General features: G+C 43.4%; 8 protein-coding genes across 9 annotated transcripts; 4 read left to right on the top strand and 4 right to left on the bottom strand.

The window, feature by feature from the left end:
• Positions 1-832: 832 nt before the first annotated feature.
• Rab6 (RAS oncogene family member Rab6) lies at positions 833-3065 on the bottom strand. Its single transcript, XM_089466212.1, has one exon. The coding sequence runs from the start codon at positions 2610-2612 to the stop codon at positions 1986-1988; it is 627 nt and encodes a 208-aa protein (XP_089322338.1). The 5' UTR covers positions 2613-3065; the 3' UTR covers positions 833-1985.
• A 509-nt stretch (positions 3066-3574) lies between these two features.
• Positions 3575-4634, top strand: Phae1 (Phaedra 1). Its single transcript, XM_018002585.2, has one exon. The coding sequence runs from the start codon at positions 3774-3776 to the stop codon at positions 4581-4583; it is 810 nt and encodes a 269-aa protein (XP_017858074.1). The 5' UTR covers positions 3575-3773; the 3' UTR covers positions 4584-4634.
• Positions 4635-4695: 61 nt separating this feature from the next.
• On the top strand, positions 4696-7298 carry Snx1 (sorting nexin 1). The gene is made up of 5 exons (XM_018002581.2): positions 4696-5007; positions 5259-5380; positions 5437-6322; positions 6388-6540; positions 6602-7298. The coding sequence occupies exons 1-5, from the start codon at positions 4831-4833 to the stop codon at positions 6650-6652; spliced, it is 1389 nt and encodes a 462-aa protein (XP_017858070.1). The 5' UTR covers positions 4696-4830; the 3' UTR covers positions 6653-7298.
• Positions 7299-7487: 189 nt separating this feature from the next.
• LOC108610466 (AN1-type zinc finger protein 2A) lies at positions 7488-8776 on the top strand. The gene is made up of 3 exons (XM_018002586.2): positions 7488-7629; positions 7696-8246; positions 8317-8776. The coding sequence occupies exons 1-3, from the start codon at positions 7575-7577 to the stop codon at positions 8491-8493; spliced, it is 783 nt and encodes a 260-aa protein (XP_017858075.1). The 5' UTR covers positions 7488-7574; the 3' UTR covers positions 8494-8776.
• Cog3 (conserved oligomeric Golgi complex subunit 3) lies at positions 8586-12032 on the bottom strand. Its single transcript, XM_018002575.2, has 8 exons — positions 11815-12032; positions 11242-11739; positions 10696-11183; positions 10494-10633; positions 10278-10438; positions 10100-10214; positions 9309-10045; positions 8586-9245 (listed from the first exon to the last, which is right to left on the bottom strand). Exons 1-8 carry the CDS (start codon positions 11977-11979, stop codon positions 8850-8852), a joined length of 2700 nt encoding a protein of 899 aa, XP_017858064.1. The 5' UTR covers positions 11980-12032; the 3' UTR covers positions 8586-8849.
• A 46-nt stretch (positions 12033-12078) lies between these two features.
• Positions 12079-15206, top strand: Sec5 (exocyst complex component secretory 5). The gene is made up of 4 exons (XM_018002574.2): positions 12079-12310; positions 12375-12989; positions 13049-14888; positions 14961-15206. Exons 1-4 carry the CDS (start codon positions 12202-12204, stop codon positions 15097-15099), a joined length of 2703 nt encoding a protein of 900 aa, XP_017858063.1. The 5' UTR covers positions 12079-12201; the 3' UTR covers positions 15100-15206.
• A 6-nt stretch (positions 15207-15212) lies between these two features.
• On the bottom strand, positions 15213-16887 carry LOC108610464 (uncharacterized). The gene is made up of 3 exons (XM_018002583.2): positions 16746-16887; positions 16403-16669; positions 15213-16342 (listed from the first exon to the last, which is right to left on the bottom strand). Exons 1-3 carry the CDS (start codon positions 16813-16815, stop codon positions 15333-15335), a joined length of 1347 nt encoding a protein of 448 aa, XP_017858072.1. The 5' UTR covers positions 16816-16887; the 3' UTR covers positions 15213-15332.
• Positions 16888-17538: 651 nt separating this feature from the next.
• msl-2 (male-specific lethal 2) lies at positions 17539-21827 on the bottom strand. Of its 2 annotated transcripts, XM_018002576.2 has the most exons (4): positions 21714-21827; positions 19106-21589; positions 18674-19025; positions 17539-18378 (listed from the first exon to the last, which is right to left on the bottom strand). In XM_018002576.2, the coding sequence occupies exons 2-4, from the start codon at positions 21327-21329 to the stop codon at positions 18315-18317; spliced, it is 2640 nt and encodes an 879-aa protein (XP_017858065.1). In that variant the 5' UTR covers positions 21330-21589; positions 21714-21827; the 3' UTR covers positions 17539-18314. The 2 variants fall into 2 exon arrangements, with proteins under 2 accessions (XP_017858065.1, XP_017858066.1); XM_018002577.2 differs by having other exon boundaries at positions 19106-21790.
• Positions 21828-22502: the final 675 nt, after the last annotated feature.

A 22502-nucleotide genomic window follows, 5' to 3' on the forward strand; every position in this document is an offset into this window, starting at 1 on the left:
ATATTTTCTATACAGATAGATAGCTTCGTTACCCATTGATTTATGAGTGTGTGGGAGCTTCATGCTTATCGTAGAGGTTTGACTAGCTAATGGAAATTGTTCGATAAGAATGAGCCACGTTATGAAGTGAGTCACTCATATGCACGAGGTGGGTTTGAAAGCTTAGATATTTTAAATAAATGTTTGGACTTCTAACTCTCAGCGCGGAAGTCCAATAATTTCTCATTAAAAAATTAGGCTTTAGTTTTTTTTTTTTTCTTTTAATTTATTGCTAATACTTATTATGATTAGTTTTTCATAATTTGATTTATTAAAAATTGCGTTTCGTATTTTTTTTGTTTTTTTTTTTTTTTTTTTTTTATATCAATTTTGTAAGCTTTTGCTTGTTTGCGTAAAAAATGCACAAAATTCTTTCTCGCTAATCGAAGCAAAAATTGTTAATATTGTTTTATAAATTGTTAATTGTTTACACTGCCTGTTTCATAAAAATACATATCATATATATTTATTCATAAGATGCCAAGTTCTGCGCCGATCCCAAAATAAAAATAAACAAAAACAAACAAATACATATATAGGTCTTGAAACGCAAACAGAAGCCGCAAACAAAACGGGGGCTTAGTCATAAATGGGACCATGGTTCTGATGGTTCGGTTGGGAAGGAGGGCGTTGACGATCCGTTAAGGCAGGGGGCGAGCGGAGTTTCGGCTTGAACACAAGCTGGCTCTCAATGGTATCTGTGGGTCAGGGAGTGGAGGTGGAAACAAGGGCAACCAGCACACTACTTTGGAATGTTCTTTGCGTGTGTGTCTAAAGTTTGTTTGCTTTTCTCTTCTTTTTCTTTTTCTTTCTCATTCTCTTTTCTCTATAAATTTTTCTTAACATTTTTGTAAGTACAAGTTATGAGTGGATAGAGAAAGAGAAGGGGAGAGTGGGTTAGGCTGTGTTCACACGTGCCAGTTAGGCTATAGTATGATATATATGTTTATATATATAATATAGTATATATATATAAGACCTATATATATAGATGATATCATACTATAGTATGTGTAGTATATGTTAGATATCGTGAAATCTACAAAAGCTGCTCAGCTATAAAGATAATCAAAACCTCATTTTCTTATCAGTGAAACGAGATGCTTTTGCAAAGTATAAGAAGTCTCTGATCTTATATATCCTTCCGATTTTTCAAATAGTTTTGATTTTTAAATTAGCTTCAATTTAACGAGCGACCCCTTTCGTTGTCAACAAGCATATTATATAACGCTCCAATTTGAAATGAACTTAATTTAATTACAATATTTGTTTTTTACATTTTGTCATATTGTTTGATAGCAAATGAAACGGTTTACTTTGCGAGCGAACACTGTAGTTATCATTAGTCAGTAAGTTGAGGCTACATTTTACAATAAACTAGTTTAATTATGCTGAACGCTTGTTAAGGCCTCGGCCGAGGCACATCTGAACATAGCCTAACTCAATCATTTCAGCTTGGATTATTAGGACTAGGCGCTTACTTATATTGCAATGCAATTCGATTTAACGTACATATTTAGCCGATTGCGTTAAATTAATTGTTTAGTCTATTTTTATGTTTTGCTATCATTTTCGTTTTATACGTTGCTTCAGTAAGTTATTAACTTCTTTCTTCCTTTGTATAAATATAAATAAACTTAAACATAAAATCGTGTGTTTTTTGTGTGTGTGCATCTCAAGTTTATAGCCTGGTTTATGTTTTCGTTTATTTTGTCTCAATCTTGTTTAAGCATATTCATCATCATCATCATCATCATCATTGTTCTTGGTGTTGTTGTTGAAGCCCGTTGCCCACATACACCTGGTCTACACACCTGGATGTGCCAGCATGTATCAAGGTGCGAAGGTTGTCGAGGTCGTAGCGGAGTTCTGGGTGCGGGTAAATGGAGGCTGGTGGTTGTGAACGTGGTTGCTGGATCGAGGATTGGTTTGGGAATGGGCTAGTTCTAGCAGGCGCAGCCTCCCTCGGGATCCTTAGTCTCATTGGGCGAGTCCTTAAGCACAACCTCTTGCATATCTTCGGAAGGTTTATTCTCCGTTGAGTCCATGCCAGGCAGCGCCGCTGCCACACGTCTAAATAATTGTTTCACGTTGTAACCGGCCTTGGCGCTGGTCTCGATGAACATCACATTTAGATCTTTCGCCTTGCGCTCACCCTCCTCGGTGGACACCTGACGTTTGTCGGACAGATCCGTTTTGTTGCCAACGAGCATGATAATGACGTCACTGCCCCGCTCCGTACGAACATCATCGATCCATTTGGAGGTCTGATGGAATGAGTTTGTATTCGTGATATCATAGACAACAACAGCGACTGTCGAGTCGCGTATATAGGAGGGTATTAGCGAACGGAAACGCTCCTGACCGGCTGTATCCCACAATTGCAGTCGCACTGTCCGATCCTCCAGGTACATCGTTTTGGATAGAAAATCAATACCAATTGTCGCCTGGTAGGTGTTGTCGAAGCTGTCATACATGAATCGTGTAATCAGCGACGTTTTGCCCACACTCTGCTCGCCCAGGAACACCAATTTGAATTTGCGCAACGGATTGCCAAAGTCGCCGGATGACATGTTTACTTATTTGTGTTTTCGGTTTCGGTTTCGGTTTCTGCTGCTTTTGCTGCTCTGCTGCTGCTGCTTCTACTATTTCAACTCTTGTACGTGTCGACTTTTTCTTAATTGCGAGTTTGCTGACCTCTCCTCGCCTCTCTCTCGTTCACACACTCTCTCTCTCGCCCACCTATTGTTTTGCTATTGGGGCGTGTTACTTATGCGGCTTCTATTATACACGTTGCACTTTGAATATTATGCATATAGATATATTGATGCACGCACTTTATAATCTGATTATGCTTAGCACTAAGTTCAATTATTAACGTAGTAGTATTAACAAAATTTTCGTAGAAAAAGTCAGCCACCAAGTCGATCTGAGTCAGTTGTAGGGATGGCTATCGATATACTATATCGATACATGAACTTTAGAGTCAGTTGTGAAAAATGCAGAGAACGCAAAAATACCGAAAACATGATGCATACGAAATACTAAGTTGTCACAGCGCGGCACTAACGGACAAAAATTTAAAAACAAAAAAAAAATTTTTTTGTTGATGATATAATCAAAAGTGTCGCAAATGTTACTGAAACCCTTTGATTTCGGTTAGGGCTTATCAATAAATCAGAATATTTGTTAGCAATCCACTTGAGATATCTGACTTGTGTGTAACTGTAATGCTTCTTATATATATATATATATATATATATATATATATATATATATATATATATATATATATATATATATATATATATACAGTACTGAGTATACATATTGGGTTCTTATAAACCTAAATAAGTCAAGTAATTTCATATAATTGTATATATACATATATATTATCATTACTATTATTTATTAATATTGGCTTGTTACAGTGATACAATTAATTATTGATTTCTGAATTCGGTATGCTTTTTTAGTAATAATTCAATCTTGAGCCTAAGTAGGCATATTTCCAATTAAATTATTTAAAAACTAATAAATTGTTTTCACTAGTACTGCTTGATGGTTATTATAATTGATATTCCCACCCTTCCAATTAAATAAAACGCTTATCTATTGCACGAAAGCGCAAATTGAAATTTCTTATCATTTAGCTACGCTGTGTTTAAATCGTATCTCGTTTTTAATTTAAACGGCGCTCGATAAAGACAAATGTAAACAGTTCCTCGGAAACCATGTTGCTGAAAGGTCAGAAAGCCACGAGCTTATATTTAATTGCCTGTTGCCTATTCTTTGGCTTATGCCATATATCGGCAGCTGTTGTCCGATCCATCGCGGATGGACGTGTTGTGGGTGGCGTTGCGGCCCCAGTGAATAGCGCTCCCTATGCGGTGTCCATGCAGTATCAAGGCACTCACTACTGCGCTGCCAGCATCTTGAATGCCAACTGGTTGGTTACGGCTGCTCACTGCTTGACTAATCGCGCCCAGGTCCTTGGTAGTATTTTGGTGGCTGGTAGCAATGCGGTGCAAGGAACTGCCTCAACTACACAGAAGCGGAGCATTACCTACTTTGTCATCAACGATCTGTATACGGGCGGAGCGGTGCCTTATGATATTGGCCTGGTTTATACGCCTACTGCCTTTACCTGGACCTCTGCTGTCCGACCTGTAAATCTTCCCAGCTCCGGAGTAGTACCAACTGGCACTGCAAATCTTTATGGCTGGGGAAGCACCTCGAAGACAAGTTCACCCACGTATCCAAGCGTTTTGCAAGTGGCAGCAAATATTCCTATTATACCCATCGCGTCCTGCGAAATAGCTTTGGGTAAGGATGTGCATAGTACTAATATATGCACGGGTCCTTTGACAGGAGGAGTTAGCATTTGCACCTCGGATTCGGGTGGTCCTTTGGTGCAAGGAAATGTGTTGATTGGCATTGTGTCTTGGGGCAAAATGCCATGTGGACAGGCCAATTCACCATCTGTCTACGTTCAGGTGTCTTCGTTTATATCCTGGATTTCCGCAAATCAAAAAGTGCAATAAGCCATATATTTGTATATACTAAACAAAAATAAATACATGCAAGTTACAGTATTTTAAGTTGTTGGTATATTTTCCAGAGCTTTTTATACGCTGGTCACGCTTTGCACTGCAATTCAGATATCGATAATATTGCCAAAGCCATTGTCTTGCGGCTATCGAGCAGGGCGACAAAAAATTCCAATAATTACAATTAGAGCCACGGTTAGCGCAACGCATTTCATTAACATTTATTGAGAGCCGTTGCACGATGGAAGTCGACACAGCGACAACACCTGAGCACAATCGAGAATTTGCCGATGTGGACATCAACAATGGTTCAGTATCCGGTGCATCTGACGAAGAGGAGGTCCCAGCACCGGGCAGCGTAACATTGGAGCAAGAAAATGATTTATTCGTATCAGCAATGACGCCGAGCGAAGTGCATGTAAGCAAGCAGCGGACAAATATTTATTCAATTAAGCATAAATTTGATGGGTCGCAAGTGGGGCGGCGTCCGAGCTGTTTTATCTTCTGCTTACAATGTTCGCGTGCTTTGTTTGATTTGTGACAACGTCACAGAAAGTCTCGCTGACGCCCCTCTAGGCGATTAGGCAGGCGACTGCGACTTATCGCAGTGCAGTTCATCTCTAGTGTAAGCTAATTATATATATATTTGTTTGTGTGTAATTCGAGCAGCGTCGCATTTCTGCGAGCAATTTGGAGGAAGTGCTGACAGACGATGGGGATTATTTTATTCAAATTGTCATATCAGATCCCCAGAAGGTGGGCGATGGCATGAGCTCCTATTTGGCCTACAAGTGAGTCACACAGCCTTATCACGTTTCACTCATTTAATTGCAATTTATTCGTTTAGGGTGACAACGAAAACAAACATTCCCAAATTCAAGCGCAATGAATTTAGTACTTTGCGCCGTTTTAGTGATTTCTTGGGCATCCATGATTTGTTGGTCAACAAGTATTTGCGTATGGGTCGCATTATACCGCCGGCACCATCAAAGAATATAATAGGTAGCACCAAGGTTAAAATGAGTCCACAGCAAACTGAGCCGGGCACACCGATTAATCAGGAATGGATCGAGATACGACGTGCGGCACTCGAACGATTCGTCCAACGTACGGCCCAACATCCGGTCCTGCGTGTCGATTTGGATTTCATCAATTTCTTGGAGAGCGACCAGGAGTTGCCGCGTGCGGTGAATACGTCTGCTTTAAGCGGCGCCGGCGTTATACGATTATTTAATAAGGTCGGCGAAACAGTTAACAAGATTACGTACAAGATGGATGAAAATGATCCATGGTTCGATGACAAGATAACTGAAGTTGAGCACTTGGATTCAAATCTGCAAAAGCTTTCGTCAGCATTAAAGTCGCTCGTCTCCTCACGCCGGGAGCTGTCTGTACTGACTGGCCTGGTGGCGAAATCGGCAGCTATGCTCAGCACCTGCGAGGAGCACACAGGTCTCTCGCGTGCGCTCTCCAATCTCGCCGATGTAGAAGAAAAGATAGAACTCCTACGCTCGGAGCAGGCAAACTCAGATTTCTACATACTGGCCGAATTCATCAAAGACTATTTAGGTCTATTCGGTGCGATTAAGTGCATTTTCCATGAGCGTGTTAAAGCGTTTCAAAACTGGCAATACGCTCAAATGCAGCTGTCGAAGCGACGTGAGAATCGCGGACGATTTGAGTTGGCCAATCGTGCTGATAAACTCGATCAGGCACAACAGGAGGTCGAAGAGGTTGGGCATACGATTTTGATATGTCATTCACACACGTTTATTACAATAATTATCTCGTTTCACAGTGGCAAGGGAAGGTGCAACGCTGTCAGCAGCAGTTCGATGATATTTCGGCCGAAATAAAGCGAGAAATGGAGCGCTTTGAGTTAAGCAGAGTAAAAGACTTCAAGGCTAACATTATAAAATATATCGAAGTTCAAATGGCTCATCAACAACAGGTGAAACTATAGATTAACCTATATTTTAATATTTTATTTAATGTTATTTTATTTTACATAGATAATCAGCTACTGGGAGGCATTCGCTCCATTTGCCAGAGAAATCGTTTAACTTTTAATTCAATTCATTAAATGCATTTCCAAAAGGTTTAACTAAACAGCAATGCGGCATTTAGCTGAACATATGTAATTAAAGAATTATCTATGCGTGTGTGCGGGACCAAAATTGTGGAGATCGATAAATGGTTGATCTAAAAATGGATTTAAAAGTTGCCGCTATTGCTGTTGCCGTTAGGCATATCCTAACGCTTTAAATTCCTCGTGCAGATAGAGTTGAACTTTTACTACCGATGCATTCGAGCACACACACACACACACATATATTATATTTTTATTCTTACACAGTAATTATTATTATTATTGCAACTATTGCTTTTATTTTTGTAAATGTATACAAATTTAAAAATGTTTATTATAGACGTTTGGCGTAGTCTACATGTCGCAGAGCGGAAAATATTCTCAATTTATATTCGGTATTATATATAAAAAAAAAAATTAACTTCAATGAAGGCCGTTATTAAATGAATGCATGAAGCAAATACAAAAATGTAATTAAGTGATTAAATTGGGAACGAATAGTCCCATCATTGTTGTTGGTTATTATATATATGTATATGTATATTCTGAAATCCTTTTGTAACATGACAACACTACATAAAATTTAAATGAATAAATTTGTAAATATGTATGTATCCAGATGTGGCAGATATTTGTTTACTTTCTAACTGTCAACACTAGCTTAGATAGTCAATATCGATAACGATACGTTTAGCTGTAATCGATACATTGCGAATGGCAAATAAACGCTGTTGAAAGCGAATGGTGAAATCGCAGTGTTAATATTGTGTAGTCATTGTGTCGAGCTCGTTCTGGAATTTTCACTAATTTTTAGGTTTTTAATAAATAGTAGTCACAAACCAGCTACAGCATTTACTTTATCACAACCAACGAAGCAACGAACTTAGTCCATAAATATGGAGTTTCCACATTTGGGACAACACTGCAACGAACCCACATGCAACAGATTAGGTATGTATGGCCTATTGGGAATTAGCAGTCTATTAATTAAACTAATGTAAACACAATTTATGGTAGACTTCCTGCCTGTTAAGTGTGACTCATGCGAAAAGGTGTTCTGTGCCAGTCACTACAACTACGAACGTCACAAGTGCCCAGGAGCTCACAAGAAAAATTTCCAAGTGCCCATCTGTCCGCTGTGCGGAGAGCCTGTGCCTACGGCTCCGGGCGTGGAGCCCGACCTAACGGTCAGCCAGCATATAGATAAGCAATGCAAATCGGATAGCAAAAAGATTTATACAAATCGGTGCCATGCGAAAGGCTGTAAACGCAAGGAGCTAATACCCGTTCAGTGCTCGCAATGCAAATTGAACTTTTGCCTACGTCATCGCCACACAAGCGACCATGACTGCAAGCCAGCCTCTACTACCTCAGCTTTGGATTCTGCTTCAGCGAGCACATCACAGGGCGTTTTCAAAATATTCTCAGATACGCGTGCAAAAGCAGCGCAAGCTGCTGAAAGACGACTCCAAAGCAAGGCCCAAACGAATACCAAATCCAAGCCAGTGCCTGCAGCCACTGCGACTGTTGCACAGCGCACCCAAGTACAAAATATTCAAGGAAATATGGTAAGTCAGAACGAATGTAACTCGGACAGATCTCGATCTTAATATTTAACCTAAATCATATATTGGCTAGACTGAGGACGAAGCCCTGGCACATGCTCTGGCTTTATCAATTATGGAACAAGATGACGCATCTGGAGCCAATCGGAACGGATCAGCAACGTCCTCAGCCACTACTCAACGCGCTACGACTGTGGGTGGACGCGACCCACAGCAAGCAAATGAAAAGGATAAATGCTTATTATCTTAGTCTCAAAACTCGCAACGGAAACATATCCATCACTTGACCAGCAGCCAGTGTGTGCTGCCCTTTTGTTAGATGTTTAGATAAACTAATTCACATTGTTTGTAATTAATATTTAATGTTGATAATTTACGTTGACTTCGTCACATTCTCTGCATGCTTAAGGCTGCTCTTAGCAAAAATAATTCAAAATCGAGCCGGCTTCAAATGTCTATTAACTTGGTTGTAGAAATCGGCTCGATTGATTAGCTCTAGTTGGGAAGAATAAACTGTAATATACATGTTGAAATGCCTTAGTTTTATAAATACATACATACGTGAGGGTAAGGGTAGGGTTACATAGAGTCTATATATATTGCATACTAAACGGTGCTAGTCACCGTGACTTGCTCCTCATTAGCGACTTGATCTACAGAAACATTCGCTGGTTGTTCTGGAACTATGTTCTGCTTAGCATCTGTCTCCGCTGGCTCAACTTCCGGCTCCTCTATAACTACAGCTTGTGCTTGTTCCGCCTTGTTAGATATGGTGCTCAGCTTCCGAGCAGTCGCGGCTCCTTCCACAGATGACGATGTGCTTATCTTTCGTGCTGCGGCTGCAAAGCTTGCCACGCCTTCGGCGGCTAAAATGCTAGCACTTGACAATAAAATTGAAACCTGCTCAGCAGAGGGACAGCTCGTGATTATCATGTCATCAGCCGAGTAACCATTTGTTGTCAGCAATTGCTCCAGTTTCACAAATGCTTGAATGATGTTGTTCTGCAAGGAAAGACATGGATATAATTGGTGATTTATTTCTCTTCTAATCCTCATACGACTTACTCGTATAGGCCTAAAAATTATAAACTCCGTATCACGATTGCTCAGGTATAGCTGCATCGCACGCTGCAGCACCGCCAACTTGGACTTGATCAGACGCTGTGTCTCCTGGATAATGCTACTGATTTGCTGTGGACTCGCCCAGCTACTTTGTCGCAGCACATAGTTGATTTTGCCCGCTGTGGTCTCCGGAGTTGTGGTATTCGTTGCCAGCAGTGCCTGTGCCTTGTCCAGGAAAGTGATGAGCGGACCCACAAGCATATGTACTGCATCTTTGATATACAGCTCACAAACTGTCTTCAACTGTCGATCCACTTCTTTACGTGAGTCTAGCAAATGCTCCTTGATCTGTGGCGTGCCCTCGAGCAAAAATTCAAGCAGCGCATTGTTGCTGCCCATGGAGAAGAGCTGCTTGCGCTTCTGCAACAATCCGAAGGCCGCCGTCTTCACCTTGCTAAAGTCCAGTGAGGTTTCCTTAATGGTAAAATCAACACGGAACGGTGCGATTTGTTCGCGCAATATGAGCAAGTGTTTAATTTCAAAGAGCTCGCCATCAATCGGTGTTTTGGCTGCTGAGATTTTAGCCGCTGCCTGCGACACGCTCTGTACGCAAAGTTTGAGTGCTTCTTGAGACAAACCCTGGAAGATGGGTCGATCTACGCAGCGATACAATCGCGAGAGGCAGACTAATGTGCGTCGCACCGTTGGATACCACATGCCATGCAAATCAGCGGGCGAGTCTAGAAATTATATCAAAGTTATTCTCTGCTTTTAATGAGATTTTGAGAGCTTACTCATTTGTTTGACTTTATAGGCGGTGTCCACGCTCTCTGCTTCACTAGACATCATGGAGGCACGCGAATCCGAGCGACGCAGCTGGACTGGCTCTTGCAGCGACAAAGCAATACTCTATTGGATAAGTATTTAATAAATATATAAAGTTCGAAGAGATTTAGGCTTAGGCGGACGTACCTCCATCATTTCCAGCTTTTCTGGATAGGCCAAATCACCCGTTGATGGATTATAGTTTTGTATATCGGACTGCAAATACAAATGTGCACGGAATACCAAACGCTCTTGCACGTCCTGCAGCAGCTGATTAGCTATGGTAGCAAAGGCTTCCAGTCCACTGGCTGTAATGTGTATATAGAATAATGAAAATTAAAGAAAAATTCATTCATCACTTACGATTTTGTTGCACATGCTCCTCAAGCATTTCAATGCGCAAGATGGAGCAGATCTCAGCAAGCGTTTCCAAGTGATTGATGTGGATAATAAAAGGACGCAAGGTATCATAGAGAATTGTGCACAAACCCTCCAAATAAACGCTGCAGACAAGAATATGTAATATAAGTGAGTGAATTCAATTGTTATTGCTAGTGGAACTCACGTTAGATGCGTTGCGCCTGTGCCGAAGAACTGATAATACAAACGCTGCTCATCTTGGCAGACGTGGACGAGAAATGCACATGCGCTGCGTGTTAGCGAACAATGATCGCCCTTGTGGGCGTTCTTTACATTTTGTATAGATTGGTTGACAGCTGGTGACATGACACTTGCACGCTGTGCCAAGTAATGCTGTTGCAAATCTGTCATTAGCTGGCTATAGTCGCTGCTGTTGCTCTGCTCCAACCGTGACTCGATGAGTTGTGCCACACGCTTCACTTTTGCGGCAGCTGATTGATATTTGCCATAGTAAAGGGCGAACGCAGCATCGGGTGCTTGCAGCGAGGCATCGTTACTGTTATTGCGTGGATGTAAAGTCGCCTCCGTCGCTTGGTTGATGACATTTACAACATAGTTACGCACCAGAGTCGTCGCCTTTCCTAGGCACTGCTTATACTTCACATTGTAGGCAGTTGCATCCTTGAAGTTAGGCTACAACACAATCACAATTATTGCTTGGGCGAATAAACTAGGAGAGGAGTCTACTTACATGCTCTGCTAGATAATTCAGACATTCATCGATTTTGTTGAGACATTCGCGGAATGCTTCGCTCGCCACGGACAAAGTAGGACTTTGCAGGCGCTGATTGAGCAACTCCACTTGGCTGAAGAAATGTAAACGTCGCTGAATTTCGTTGCTGAGCTCTTGAAGCTTTTGCTGTTCGTCAATCAACTGCTCGCTGGCCATGTTCAGAGCGCTAGTTTTTTGCGAGACAAACTCGTACTCCGCACTCAACGCACTCAGTCTATCCATGGCCACAGAGATTTGCTCGAGCATGTGAGCACATTCCGCCTTGCGTTGCTGCAACTGCTGCAAATACTTGTGGTAGTTTGCATCGCCACGTAGCTCGATCTCCGCGTTGACGTTTACAAACCAGAGCAGAAAATCACTCATATTCTGCAGACCGTCTGGGGGCAGCTGCTTTTCCACTTCGGTCCTATCCTCCACTGCGGTGTATACTTCGGTGCGTGTGTACCCCGATGTCACCTGTCAGTGAATAAGTTATAAAGTCAATACCCATAAATTTGTTTTGGCCTGCGTGTCTAATGGATTTGCAGCTACCATCATTTCCTCGTCGTTCCACAAATTGGTGAGCACTTCCAAATGTTCTTCCTGCTGTGCGCTGAGCGCTGCCAGTGGATCGCTCTGGGACTCCCATTTCATCAAACGATTACGAATTTTACGCAAATTTTCATTTTCGCTTTGCGCGCTGGCGACGTCATCCATTTTCCTCTTGTAATCAACGTCGAAGTAAATAAACAGCTGTTCGTTCGGCTTAGTTATTGATCAGCTGTTCGTATGTACACACTGTCGATAACACTGATGGCACAAATAATGAAGTGGTGCTTACACACTGTACGCTTATCGAAAAAGCATCGAGTTTGTTGATCCGGCTGCAGTTTTGTAGGCGTTGTTCTTTTATTATTATTATTATTTATTTTGTACGTGATGGCCCCGCAGCCAGTGGTAACGGGACTATCACCTAAGGAAGGTCCGCCTGGTACCCGCGTCATCATACGTGGCGAGTTTCTGGGGTGTCGTGCGCAGGATCTCATTGGTAAATAAAACATTGCTCATCAGCGTTTGTTTCTTTTTCTCATACTATTTCAACGCATATTCAGGTCTTAAAATCTGTGGATCCGACTGTCTGCTGTCGGCAGAGTGGAAATCGCCTAATAAAATTATTGCACGCACTGGCCCAGCCAAGGGAAAAGGTGATATTATTGTCACTACCATCAGCGGAGGCGTGGGCACATCTACGGTTCAATTCCGAGCATACCATGAAACGATTGGACCCCTCAAGGAGTCGGCTGTATGGATAGAGGAATCGCCATCGCAAAACTTTGCCTGGGGTCGACGCACTCTTACCCAATCGGGTCTGACCCAGGAAGATCCTTTGGGACTCTCCATTGAGGGGAATGAACAAAAAATTCCAGAAGATTTACGCGATTTGTTTCCCGATGCTTGTGGTGATTTGTCTCAGGAAAATTTCTCACCCGCTTGGTTTTTGCTCGAGAATCATCTGGCCACTTCGTTTGAGGACTTAAAGGCGGGCCTGTCATACTTAAAGCGTAAGGTCGAGAGCCAGAAAGAGGGACAACTCTCTTTTTTGAAATCTAACGCGGGCTCGGTAATCGATCAGCTGGACACCCTAATGAATATACGCGATAAATTCCAAGAGGATGTCAAACTGTACGGAAAAGAACCTTTTCAAGTACTCGAGCAGTCCATTGAGAGTGAGTAGTTAATCTTTATAATAATCTTCTATATATCTATTTCTACTTATCGTTTGCAGACTCCATCAGTGAATCTCAAAAGATTTTCAATGATGTGCTCGTGCGGAAGGAGAAGGCAGACTCCACACGGTCGGTACTCTTCGCTCTGTCGCGTCACAAGTTTCTGTTCTGTTTGCCCAACAGTGTGGATCGGCGAGCCAAGGCTGGGGAATATGACATTGTGGTCAATGACTATTCGCGTGCCAAGAATCTGTTTGGGAAAACGGAACTGGCCATTTTCCGTCAAGTGCTCGAGGAAGTGGATCAGCGTATTTTATTGATCCGTAGACAACTGCACGAGAAGGTGGTAAAGATGCCGCAGAGCGTAGAGCAGCAAAAGAAGTTAATCAAGGCGCTTACTAGCCTCGAAATGCAGCAGAGCGGCACAGCAATTGGCGACCGGTTGCGCAATACGGATCCCGCCTGGGATGCCATCGAGGCACGTGCCAAGTACTTGGAATCCACATTCCGTCAGACCTTTGACCAATATGCTACTAAAGATGCAGCGACACAGGAGAAGGCCAAGAGCCGCGATCCCAATCAGCCGCCAAATCGTGTGAACTTTTGCGAGGAGCTCTGCGACATAGCCGCCTCCCAGCTACCCGATCTGTGGCGCCTGGGCCAGCTGTATTTCACGGGCGAATTACGTGGACCGCATGATCCCAAGCCGGGCGACTTTAAGCGCATGGTCTTAACAGCGATCGAGAAGTTTTGTATCTATCTCCGCTTGACCATTCTCATTGCTGCAGATCAGCGTGCTCTGCGGCAGTCGAGCGGCCTATCCTGGCCAATTGGCTCCTCGTCGGCCACGCACCATTTCTTGCCGTGGATTCCGCAATGTTTGCGTTACACGCGCATTGCTTATGCCACGCTGATTGGACTGGATCTGCCCTCGGATGCACTGGATATCATACAGAAGCTCATTGATGAAGTGCGTCTGTTTTGCTTCTCCATCATATTTAAACGAGCCACCGATCGTTGCAAGAAGTTAGGCGCACAGGAAACATGGGAAACGACCGTAGAGGATTATCCGGGTGCGACGCAACTGCCCGCTGCACTGGAAGCACTGCTGGTGGAAACTCTAGAGGAGGTGCAGTCCGTATGCATGCAGCCAGAGGTGCGTGAGGGTAATCTGCTCGAGCCCCATTCGGATGGACAGCGTGAAGTGACCCAACGCTTGCAAGAGCTGCTGTCCACTTTCAGCGGCGTTATTGCCGAACTGGCTTATCCCTCGCATGACGATGAGACGCCCACGCATAATGTATCGCAGCTGCTGGGCTTTCCCAATGCCCAGCAACCGGAGTCGGTGTCTGGTGGTGGCAGTGGTAGTGGTGGAGGCGCTGCTCTCAACTGGGAGCAACGCATGCTCTGCTGCCTGGCCAACTACGCGTATTGCAACAAGAGTTTCTTTGCGCACATTGGCGACATCTTTGTGCGCCATGGCTATCCACTGCCCACGCTGGCTATTGAGACGGCTCGCTACAATGCCAATCAATTGTTTACCAATCTGCTGGAGGAGTATGTGGAGCATAAGGGTGATCCATTGGTGGGCACCATCGAACCGTCCATGTACCTGGGTCGCTTTCAATGGGATCACGAGATGGAAATTGGCCTGGGCCAATTGCGTCCGTATGCGCACGAATGCTTGGACAATCTAGTGGGTGTCTACTCCGAGATCTACAGCATCTCGCCCGCGCTGCTGCGTCCTATACTGGAGTCCATTGTGCAGACTATATCGGAGGAGCTTGCTCGCCTTATGAGTTGTGTCCAGCATTTCAGCTACACGGGCGCCATTCAGGCACATGTGGATATACGACTGCTGCGCGATGGCCTCGAGAACTATGCCAATGAGACAGCCAAGTGAGCTAAATTCTATTCATATGCTTATCTAAGTATTTACTTTAATAACTCCATCTATCATTCTATCCATAGAAACTACTTTATGGAGGCCTTGGAGGCCATTAGTCCGCCCCTCAATGGCGAACAGAAGCGCAAAGCGGATGAGATTTTGGAACGTGTCAAACGGAATATGCGCCTGCAACTGCTTTGCTTTGCTGTCAAGGAGCCCTGAGCACATTTCCTCTCCACAATTTAGTTATATATATCAACTATTTATCATTTGCGATTTTCTGAACAATTACTTTGCGAAAACTTTCTATTATAATTTTATATAATTGATTCGAGTTTCCATTTGCTAGAGTAACTGTATTTGAATGTATTTAATTAGCAAAGTAATGCTTACATTGCAGAGTAAAACTCTTAAGATTTACATATATAAAAGAAAGCTTTACAAAAAACAATTAATTAGTTAAATTGCAAATTATCTAGCTTGTATTCGTAGATGAAATTCAAGCCATCTTTCTTGTATTTCTCCAAGGCCACCTTGAGCACCTGCTCCACATCGATGGCATTGAATTTCTCTTGGACACGCTGCTTAATGGGATTCTCGATGGCATCCATGATCTGGTAGCGCAACAGATTGGGCAGCACATTGACAACAAACTCCATGGCATAGTCCAGAGTGCCGGCTCCATCGCAGCGCACCTGAATATTGCCCATGTCGAATTGAAGATCGTTGATCTGTGGTCGCTTGCGTGTGTCCAATGGCTGGCTGATCTCCACCGTAGCACGGATATGCTGCACGGTGAACTGAACATGACCCACTCGAGTCATCAGGCCAAATCCAACCTCCCATTGCCCAGCTCCGGTGATCTGTTGTGTGCCCAACTGCATGCGCATCGATATGGTGTTGTTGTACATGGCGGCAGTTACATTGCCCACCCGATAGAAACTCGAACAGCCCGTAATCCAAGTGTTGGTGAGCTGTACACTAAAGACGCCCATGGTGCGATTCTTGTCTTCCAAGCGATACGGATCGTAGCCCTTCTCTCTGACCATTTTGCGTAGGCCAGCAATGGCGCTGTCCAGTGGGGTTATCGAATTGGGCATGCGGCGATCTCCCATGAATTTCTCAATCCTTGTATTGATCTCACCGCGCATCTGCTTGTCCGCCTCCTGCAGCATAAAGGGTTTCATGGCATCGAATACCAAATTGGGGGCTGAATTGATGATGCCCTGGAAGACGCTGCCCAAGAAGCCAAGATTCTGGAAATCCATAGCCATCTCACCAAAGGTAATGTCCATATCAATGTGCTCCGTGGTCAGATGGCCATCGCGCTCCACCCCGAGCGTCACCGAGCAACGGACATAGACCTTCTTCAGGATGACGGTGAACGGTCCGTTGGCCTTAGAGAAGAAGGAGCTGAGTATATAGTTGCCCTTGACCAGCATTTGGTCCAGCTGTATGCCTGCCTCTGCCTGCAATAAATCAGATGGAAAGGATTACGATCAGATTGAGCTTATTCCCTTGTCACTTGCCTTCATCTTCTTGAAGTCCACATCGACGGTGGATATGCGAAATTTGGACAGGCCGTAGGCTTTCACTTTCAACATGTTCAGATTAGCCATGCCCAGACTCTTGGCCATATCGGGCACATCCATTGGATCCGGTATGGGTGCACCTGGCACTCCAACTGGATCCTCCTGCTTATAATGCTCCAGCAGACCTTCGATTTGTGCGGCCACGCGATTTTGGGCTGCCTCAATATTGTGCGCCTCATCGTTCTCATCGTTAGCCTCAGCTGCGGGTGACAAGGTTCAACTGAACTTGATAGATAACTATGAACTTAAATTAAACTTATTTGCACAGCTGCTCACCATCTTCATCCTGCGCACGCACGCTGCCCAGGATTAGGTATGCTACGAGAAAAACTATCAGCACTTTCATCTTTGTGCGATTTTGACTATATTAATCTCTGCTTATCAGTTGAGGAACTAAAACAACAACAACAACAACAACACACACACACACTGGATGACGGATGCGCACTTGCTGCTGCCTCCACTCGGACTCGAAGTCGAACTGACGACTGTCCGCTGCGTTAATCAAGAGATAATGATGAGCACAGTAGCAGCAGCCGTCGCGCTTATCAAAGGGCACGGCTAATGTTGAGCTAAACCGAATTTGAGTCAAGCTCGATGCTGTTGACTCTGCTCCCCCTTCTGAATCTGGGAATTGAGTGAGCGCGTGGCTGAGCCATTCAATTTGAGCAGCATCGCATCGAGAAGTTTATATAAATTCCATGGCATTGCATTTGCATATACTGCTAACGAGCTATAGCTGCTACAAATTCTACAAATAATATGGTATTATGGTTATGATATAATTTTATTTTTTGTTTTTTACATATATTATAAGCCATATTCTTTGAAGAAGTTGTCGTTATATAACGAATGCGCAGTCTAAACGAGCTAGCTTCTTGGTTAAATTCAGAGATAAGTCTTATGACAAAGCTATATCGAATTGGCACAATATGAAATAACATCTATTTTTCAATTCATAATTTAGCAATAAGTCTGAAACTTCTTTTGTTAAACGATTTAAATTGACAATTGACAATTTACATCTTTTACAGCACCCAACTGATTTAACAATTTGTTTTCATTCAAATTTAAGTTTTAGTTTCATTTTTATTGTTCAATTTGCATTTACATTTTTTGCAATTAGGATTTTAAATTCAATTCATACACAATCTTAAAATAATAATAAAAAAAAAAAGTTTTCACGTGCTCAAAAAAAAGGGGGTCTCGTGCTAAAAAAAAAGGTTTAAATATGTTTCGTGCTCAAAAAAATTTGCTTAAAGATATGAAAAAAAAAAAATCGCCTTAAACTAATGACAAACTTTGAGCTTAAAACTATGAAAAAAAATTGTCTTATAGCTATACAAAAAAATTTTATTAGATCTATGAAAAAAATTGCCTTACAAACTATGAAAAAAAAATTGTTTTTGTAGTTTTTCCTTTTTTGGTTTACAGCGGCCGCATACAAAGCATTCAATGAATAATAATTATTATAATAGATAATATATATTATAATAATTATTATTGGTATTAGACTTTGACTAATTGTTACAATTCGTTGAACGAGTAATTAATACAAATTGCTTTGCTTTCCGTTTCCTTCAGTTCGTGCAGACGTATGAGCCCTGCACTGCGGCGCCCGACTTAAGCGTAAAAAAGATTATCAAGCTATTTTGCTTGTTATGTACGTAAACATACATATATATCACTTAGGGATAGATAAGGATCAAATCAAATACAAAAGGAATTACATTGGATAAAATATAAATAATTTCAGTTGCTCACTCAACGTCTTCAAGTGTGATGATCTTAACAGATCTGTGTAGATGAGTGAATGTGAATTTCTTGAGCTGCTGGTTAAACCAGCTAATCAACGTGAATAAAACAAGCATAAAATGTGTAAGATACGATTGTGCATTGAAAATAAGAGCTGAAATAAAATAAGATGAGATGAGGGGATGAGCGCTTAAGTCGATTGCAACCGACCAGAGAAATGGTTTGTCCTGTACCTGAATCGGATTTAGGTATCATAAATATATATACAAATAGTGGTATATATCGGTCCACAGGTACAGGACACACATACATGAAGAGACACGCACAGTTCTACCTACGTACAAATATTTACAACATACACAACTAAACGAACATGATGGCAACTATAAAACGAGGACCATGTACAAATTGCGAGGCCGGTTAGCCCGTCTACTACACTGATTGCTTACAAATCCGAGAAGATACGCTCCAAAATGGCCTCATCCTTGTCACCGTCCATACTGCCGTCGCCAGCAGCAGCATTACCAGCGCTGACAAGCATATCGGCCGACTTTCTGAGCACATTACGTTCCATATCTAACCTCTTGCGGAAGCTCTTGAATCTCTTAGCCGGGCGCTCCATTGTGGGTGATGGTGGTGGATCTGGCTCCGTTGTGGCTGTCGTTGGCTCCACCGTCGGCGGTGGCATTATATAAGCAAATTCAGGTATTGATGAATTCCCATCATTGCTACGCAACGGTACGCGCTGAAAACCAAGCGTGGCCGGATCGACGGGCTCACTGCCATTGAATATGTTGAAGCCTGCCGTGGAAGATCAAGAGAAATTATTCACTGAATATTTGCAAAGGCCAAGGGAAACTATACTCGAGCCTCTAACATACCCTGGTATTGACCATTCTCGTTTTGCATGAGGACCAGCGGATGCTGCGATTGCTGTAGATTGTCAAGGGGCACTAACGTGAAGCCTGATTGCATGTCAGTTGATGCTGGAGTGGGTTCCTCAACGGGCTCCTCAGCGGGCTCCTCGGCTGGTGCCACCTCTGTTTCTATATCCATGTTAAAGTCCTCCTCATCACTCGTATCAGTTGCATCCTGATGTGGATTCTTGCAGCCAATGCATTTGCAATCCACACACGATTTGCCAGCCACATAGCAAGTGCAGCGCGAATTGCGACAGGTCGCCTTACCAGGTGCCGATGTGGTGCCACAGCGACAGATGTGTGACATGCGCGCATCCTTGGGCTTGGGCTTATGGACTATCGCTTTTGGCGTGGATGTGTGTGGCATGGTCGCCATTTTAGCGGTAGCTGCAGGAGTTTTTGCAACGACTGACGCAGCCACAGGAAGTGCAGCTTTGGCAGCGGTTGCAATATGAGTTGCTGCAGCTGGCTTGGGAGCAGACTTGGCGACAGGTTTGGCAGGAGGCTTCGGAGCAGCCTTGGCAACAGGCTTGGTAGCAGTCATCGGAGCAGGCTTCGGAGCAGCCTTGACAACAGTCGTCGCAACAGGCTTAGGAGCTGATGGAACTATAACTTTCGAAGCTGGAGCTGCAGTGATTGGAGCCGGAACTGCAGCGATTGGAGCTGGAATTGCAGCTATTGGAGCAGGAACTGCAGCTATTGAAGCTGGAGTTGTAGCTATTGGAGCTGGAACTATAGCCATTGAAGGTGGAACTGCAGATATAGGAACTGCAGCTACTGGAACTGGAGCTAGAGACGCTGGAACTGCAGATACTTGAGTTGGAACGGCAGCCATTGGAACTGCAGCTACTGGAACTGGAGCTGTAGCTGGATCTGTAGCTATTGGAGCAGCTGCTAGTGTCCTTATGGGTGATCCTGTTGCTGTTGGCGGCTTAACCTGAACCGACGAGATTATGGTGGGTTTCTTATTACGGAAATTTGTGAGCGTGCTCGTGGGCGCAACGGCTTTAGTGCTTGGCAACATATCCTCGTCCTCCACATGGTCGAGCAGCATTTGTGCACGACGCCGTTTTATGGAGCCACTGACATTCACTGACTTAAAAGCAGTCGCCTTGGAGGTGCTGGCGACAATTGGCTCGTCTGGCTCAACTGTTTCCATAGGTTCAACTGTTGCGACTTCTGCGAGCTGCTCCTCTTGTGACAGTTGCTCTTGTTGTGATAGCTGATCCTGCTCTGATAGCTGCTCCTGATGCGATAGCTGCACTACCTGACCAATGGGGGCCATATGCACCTCGCCATTCGGCATTACATAGGTTGTATAGTTGGACGTGCTGTTGACATAATCCGCAGGTATCGTAAAAGCTCCCGATAGATCCACTTGATCCGACCACGGCGATTCGATGTAACCGGCTGGCAACATTGGTTCATCCGCGGGAACGAGCACTTGCTGGGGCTGGGGTGCAATGTGAGTGTGTGTCAACATTCGTGCTCCGGATGTCATCATGGGCAATGGATGAGCATACTGCGCCTGCTCCCCAGTTGCAGCTGCCTCCAGCTCAATGTCCGTAATGGACAACTGATTCGGCATATGCTGCTCGTACGGCAGCTCAGGAGTGGTGGCCGCTGTCGTTGGAGGCGTCTCCGCTGGCAACGATGACGGAGCATTTGCAAGAAACGGTAAATCCGGCTGGAGCAAAAATGTTTCAGACATATTCTCATAGTTGGCGCCCTCCTCTATGAACCACTGTGTCGATCTATTCGGAAGCCGAATCCGTGGCTTCCGCTCGACGTTGATTGAAGACTTAATGTCCGGTCGCAGATGAAAGAACTCTGAATATAGTGCAGACTGCCGTAAATGCACACAAAGCGTTTTATAGCACAGCAACTGCAGAGCCATTGTTTTGTTCTCCTCGTAGGTGCGGAAATCTGAACAGTCTTTGCACTGCGGACAACTGGGCCACAGATTTTTACGTCCACGCATGCACAGCCGGCAAACATGGTGGCCACAACGGCGTCCCTTCGGCTTGTAGGGATCATTGAGCAGCTTACAGCAGACGGCACACGACAGCAGCTGACGCAGTTCACCAATACCAGTATTGATCTCATGAATGCGACGGGTCGACAAGTTCGACGCGGACTTTAATGAGAGTAGCGTAATTTGTATATAAAGTCTTTGTGCCTCCATTGTGTAAATGGATGGACAATAGAAAAATATGGATAAACGTTTAATGACAGTTCCCGTTAGTCGGATACTGCGCTGGGCGAGCTGCTGCGTTTGCCGCCTGCCTTGTCGTAGCTGCACCGCGGTTCCGTTAAAACATGTTATTTAATTTCATTAGCTGTACGTTTTCACCGGCTTTCATCGAATTTGTTGGCTGGCGTTCCTCTAGCAATAGATGTTGTTGTTGTTGTTGTTTTCACTTAGCGGCTAAATACTTAGAAATACTATTCACGTGCAAAAAAAAATCACAAAAAAAAAACAAAAAAAAAAGATGGTTATGTATTCTAAAAGTTATTCAAGTCATTTTTAATTTTCACTTTGTTTTTATCAATTGAGGAGTAAAATTACCAAAGATAAATGGAACGCCGTGCCTGCGTTTTATATTCTTAGCAGTGCAATGTGACCGTTTCATGGCGACCGTCTCACTCATCGCTGTGAATAGCAGCCGAGCTGCCAACTTGATGAAAAAATACTAATATGCTAACAGCCACCGCGAGTATTTTTGCTTCAAACAACCGAATTCGTAATTGAACGTATCCGGGGCAGGGATGCATAATATAATAATAATAATAATAATAATTGAATGAAAATTCAAAAACGACAAAATGCGCCTGCAATTCAGTATACGCAATATATATACAATATGTATATTTAATAGTTCTAACAAGAAATATGGAAACAAGATTAATCAGTATTAGAAATACTGAAATTTAAAAGGGCTGGTTATACTGTTATATTGTAGCTTAGAGCACTGACCAGAGAACACATAGACTAGACATGTAGTACAAAGTTTTTCAACACCGAAAAATCTGACTCATAGGGCCTATCAATTTCGTATTTGCTCGGCTCTTCACTTTTTAGGTTCGGGCTACGAAAATATGCGAAGGTACAATCATTCCGCTTCATGCGCTCGACCGAGATGGTCAAATGTTGAATAAAAGATGCCTCTATGCTCAATTTTTGTTCTTGCTCTCTCGCTCTCTCTGCTCTCTGCTCTCTCAATATGTATATGTATGTATGCATGTGAGCACAAGCAGCAGCTCACGAAAATTGAAATTTCTTCGCGTTAGACTGCCGTTTCTTCCCTTACGTGAAGTGTATTCCGAACTCTTCAAGCCGTTTGCCATGCGTTTTCGT

The sequence above is a fragment of the Drosophila arizonae genome, chromosome 3 (genome assembly GCF_054131065.1).
Source record: "Drosophila arizonae isolate 15081-1271.41 chromosome 3, UAZ_ARI_1.0, whole genome shotgun sequence".
Lineage (NCBI taxonomy): Eukaryota > Metazoa > Arthropoda > Insecta > Diptera > Drosophilidae > Drosophila > Drosophila arizonae.

Coding starts and splice junctions, on each gene's coding strand:
- Snx1 (XM_018002581.2), top strand. CDS start 4,831: ATGGAAGTCGACACAGCGACAACACCTGAGCACAATCGAGAATTTGCC. Junction 5,008..5,258: donor TGACGCCGAGCGAAGTGCAT/GTAAGCAAGCAG, acceptor TAATTCGAGCAG/CGTCGCATTTCTGCGAGCAA. Junction 6,323..6,387: donor CACAACAGGAGGTCGAAGAG/GTTGGGCATACG, acceptor CTCGTTTCACAG/TGGCAAGGGAAGGTGCAACG.
- Cog3 (XM_018002575.2), bottom strand. CDS start 11,979: ATGGATGACGTCGCCAGCGCGCAAAGCGAAAATGAAAATTTGCGTAAA. Junction 10,046..10,099: donor CTATAAAGTCAAACAAATGA/GTAAGCTCTCAA, acceptor TATAATTTCTAG/ACTCGCCCGCTGATTTGCAT. Junction 9,246..9,308: donor TAATTTTTAGGCCTATACGA/GTAAGTCGTATG, acceptor CTTTCCTTGCAG/AACAACATCATTCAAGCATT.
- LOC108610464 (XM_018002583.2), bottom strand. CDS start 16,815: ATGAAAGTGCTGATAGTTTTTCTCGTAGCATACCTAATCCTGGGCAGC. Junction 16,670..16,745: donor GCGTGCGCAGGATGAAGATG/GTGAGCAGCTGT, acceptor TGTCACCCGCAG/CTGAGGCTAACGATGAGAAC. Junction 16,343..16,402: donor CTTCAAGAAGATGAAGGCAA/GTGACAAGGGAA, acceptor TATTGCAGGCAG/AGGCAGGCATACAGCTGGAC.
- Phae1 (XM_018002585.2), top strand. CDS start 3,774: ATGTTGCTGAAAGGTCAGAAAGCCACGAGCTTATATTTAATTGCCTGT.
- LOC108610466 (XM_018002586.2), top strand. CDS start 7,575: ATGGAGTTTCCACATTTGGGACAACACTGCAACGAACCCACATGCAAC. Junction 7,630..7,695: donor ACCCACATGCAACAGATTAG/GTATGTATGGCC, acceptor AATTTATGGTAG/ACTTCCTGCCTGTTAAGTGT. Junction 8,247..8,316: donor AAAATATTCAAGGAAATATG/GTAAGTCAGAAC, acceptor TATATTGGCTAG/ACTGAGGACGAAGCCCTGGC.
- Sec5 (XM_018002574.2), top strand. CDS start 12,202: ATGGCCCCGCAGCCAGTGGTAACGGGACTATCACCTAAGGAAGGTCCG. Junction 12,311..12,374: donor TCGTGCGCAGGATCTCATTG/GTAAATAAAACA, acceptor ACGCATATTCAG/GTCTTAAAATCTGTGGATCC. Junction 14,889..14,960: donor TATGCCAATGAGACAGCCAA/GTGAGCTAAATT, acceptor TTCTATCCATAG/AAACTACTTTATGGAGGCCT.
- msl-2 (XM_018002576.2), bottom strand. CDS start 21,329: ATGGAGGCACAAAGACTTTATATACAAATTACGCTACTCTCATTAAAG. Junction 19,026..19,105: donor CGAGAATGGTCAATACCAGG/GTATGTTAGAGG, acceptor CTTCCACGGCAG/GCTTCAACATATTCAATGGC. Junction 18,379..18,673: donor GAGCGTATCTTCTCGGATTT/GTAAGCAATCAG, acceptor ATTTTATTTCAG/CTCTTATTTTCAATGCACAA.
- Rab6 (XM_089466212.1), bottom strand. CDS start 2,612: ATGTCATCCGGCGACTTTGGCAATCCGTTGCGCAAATTCAAATTGGTG.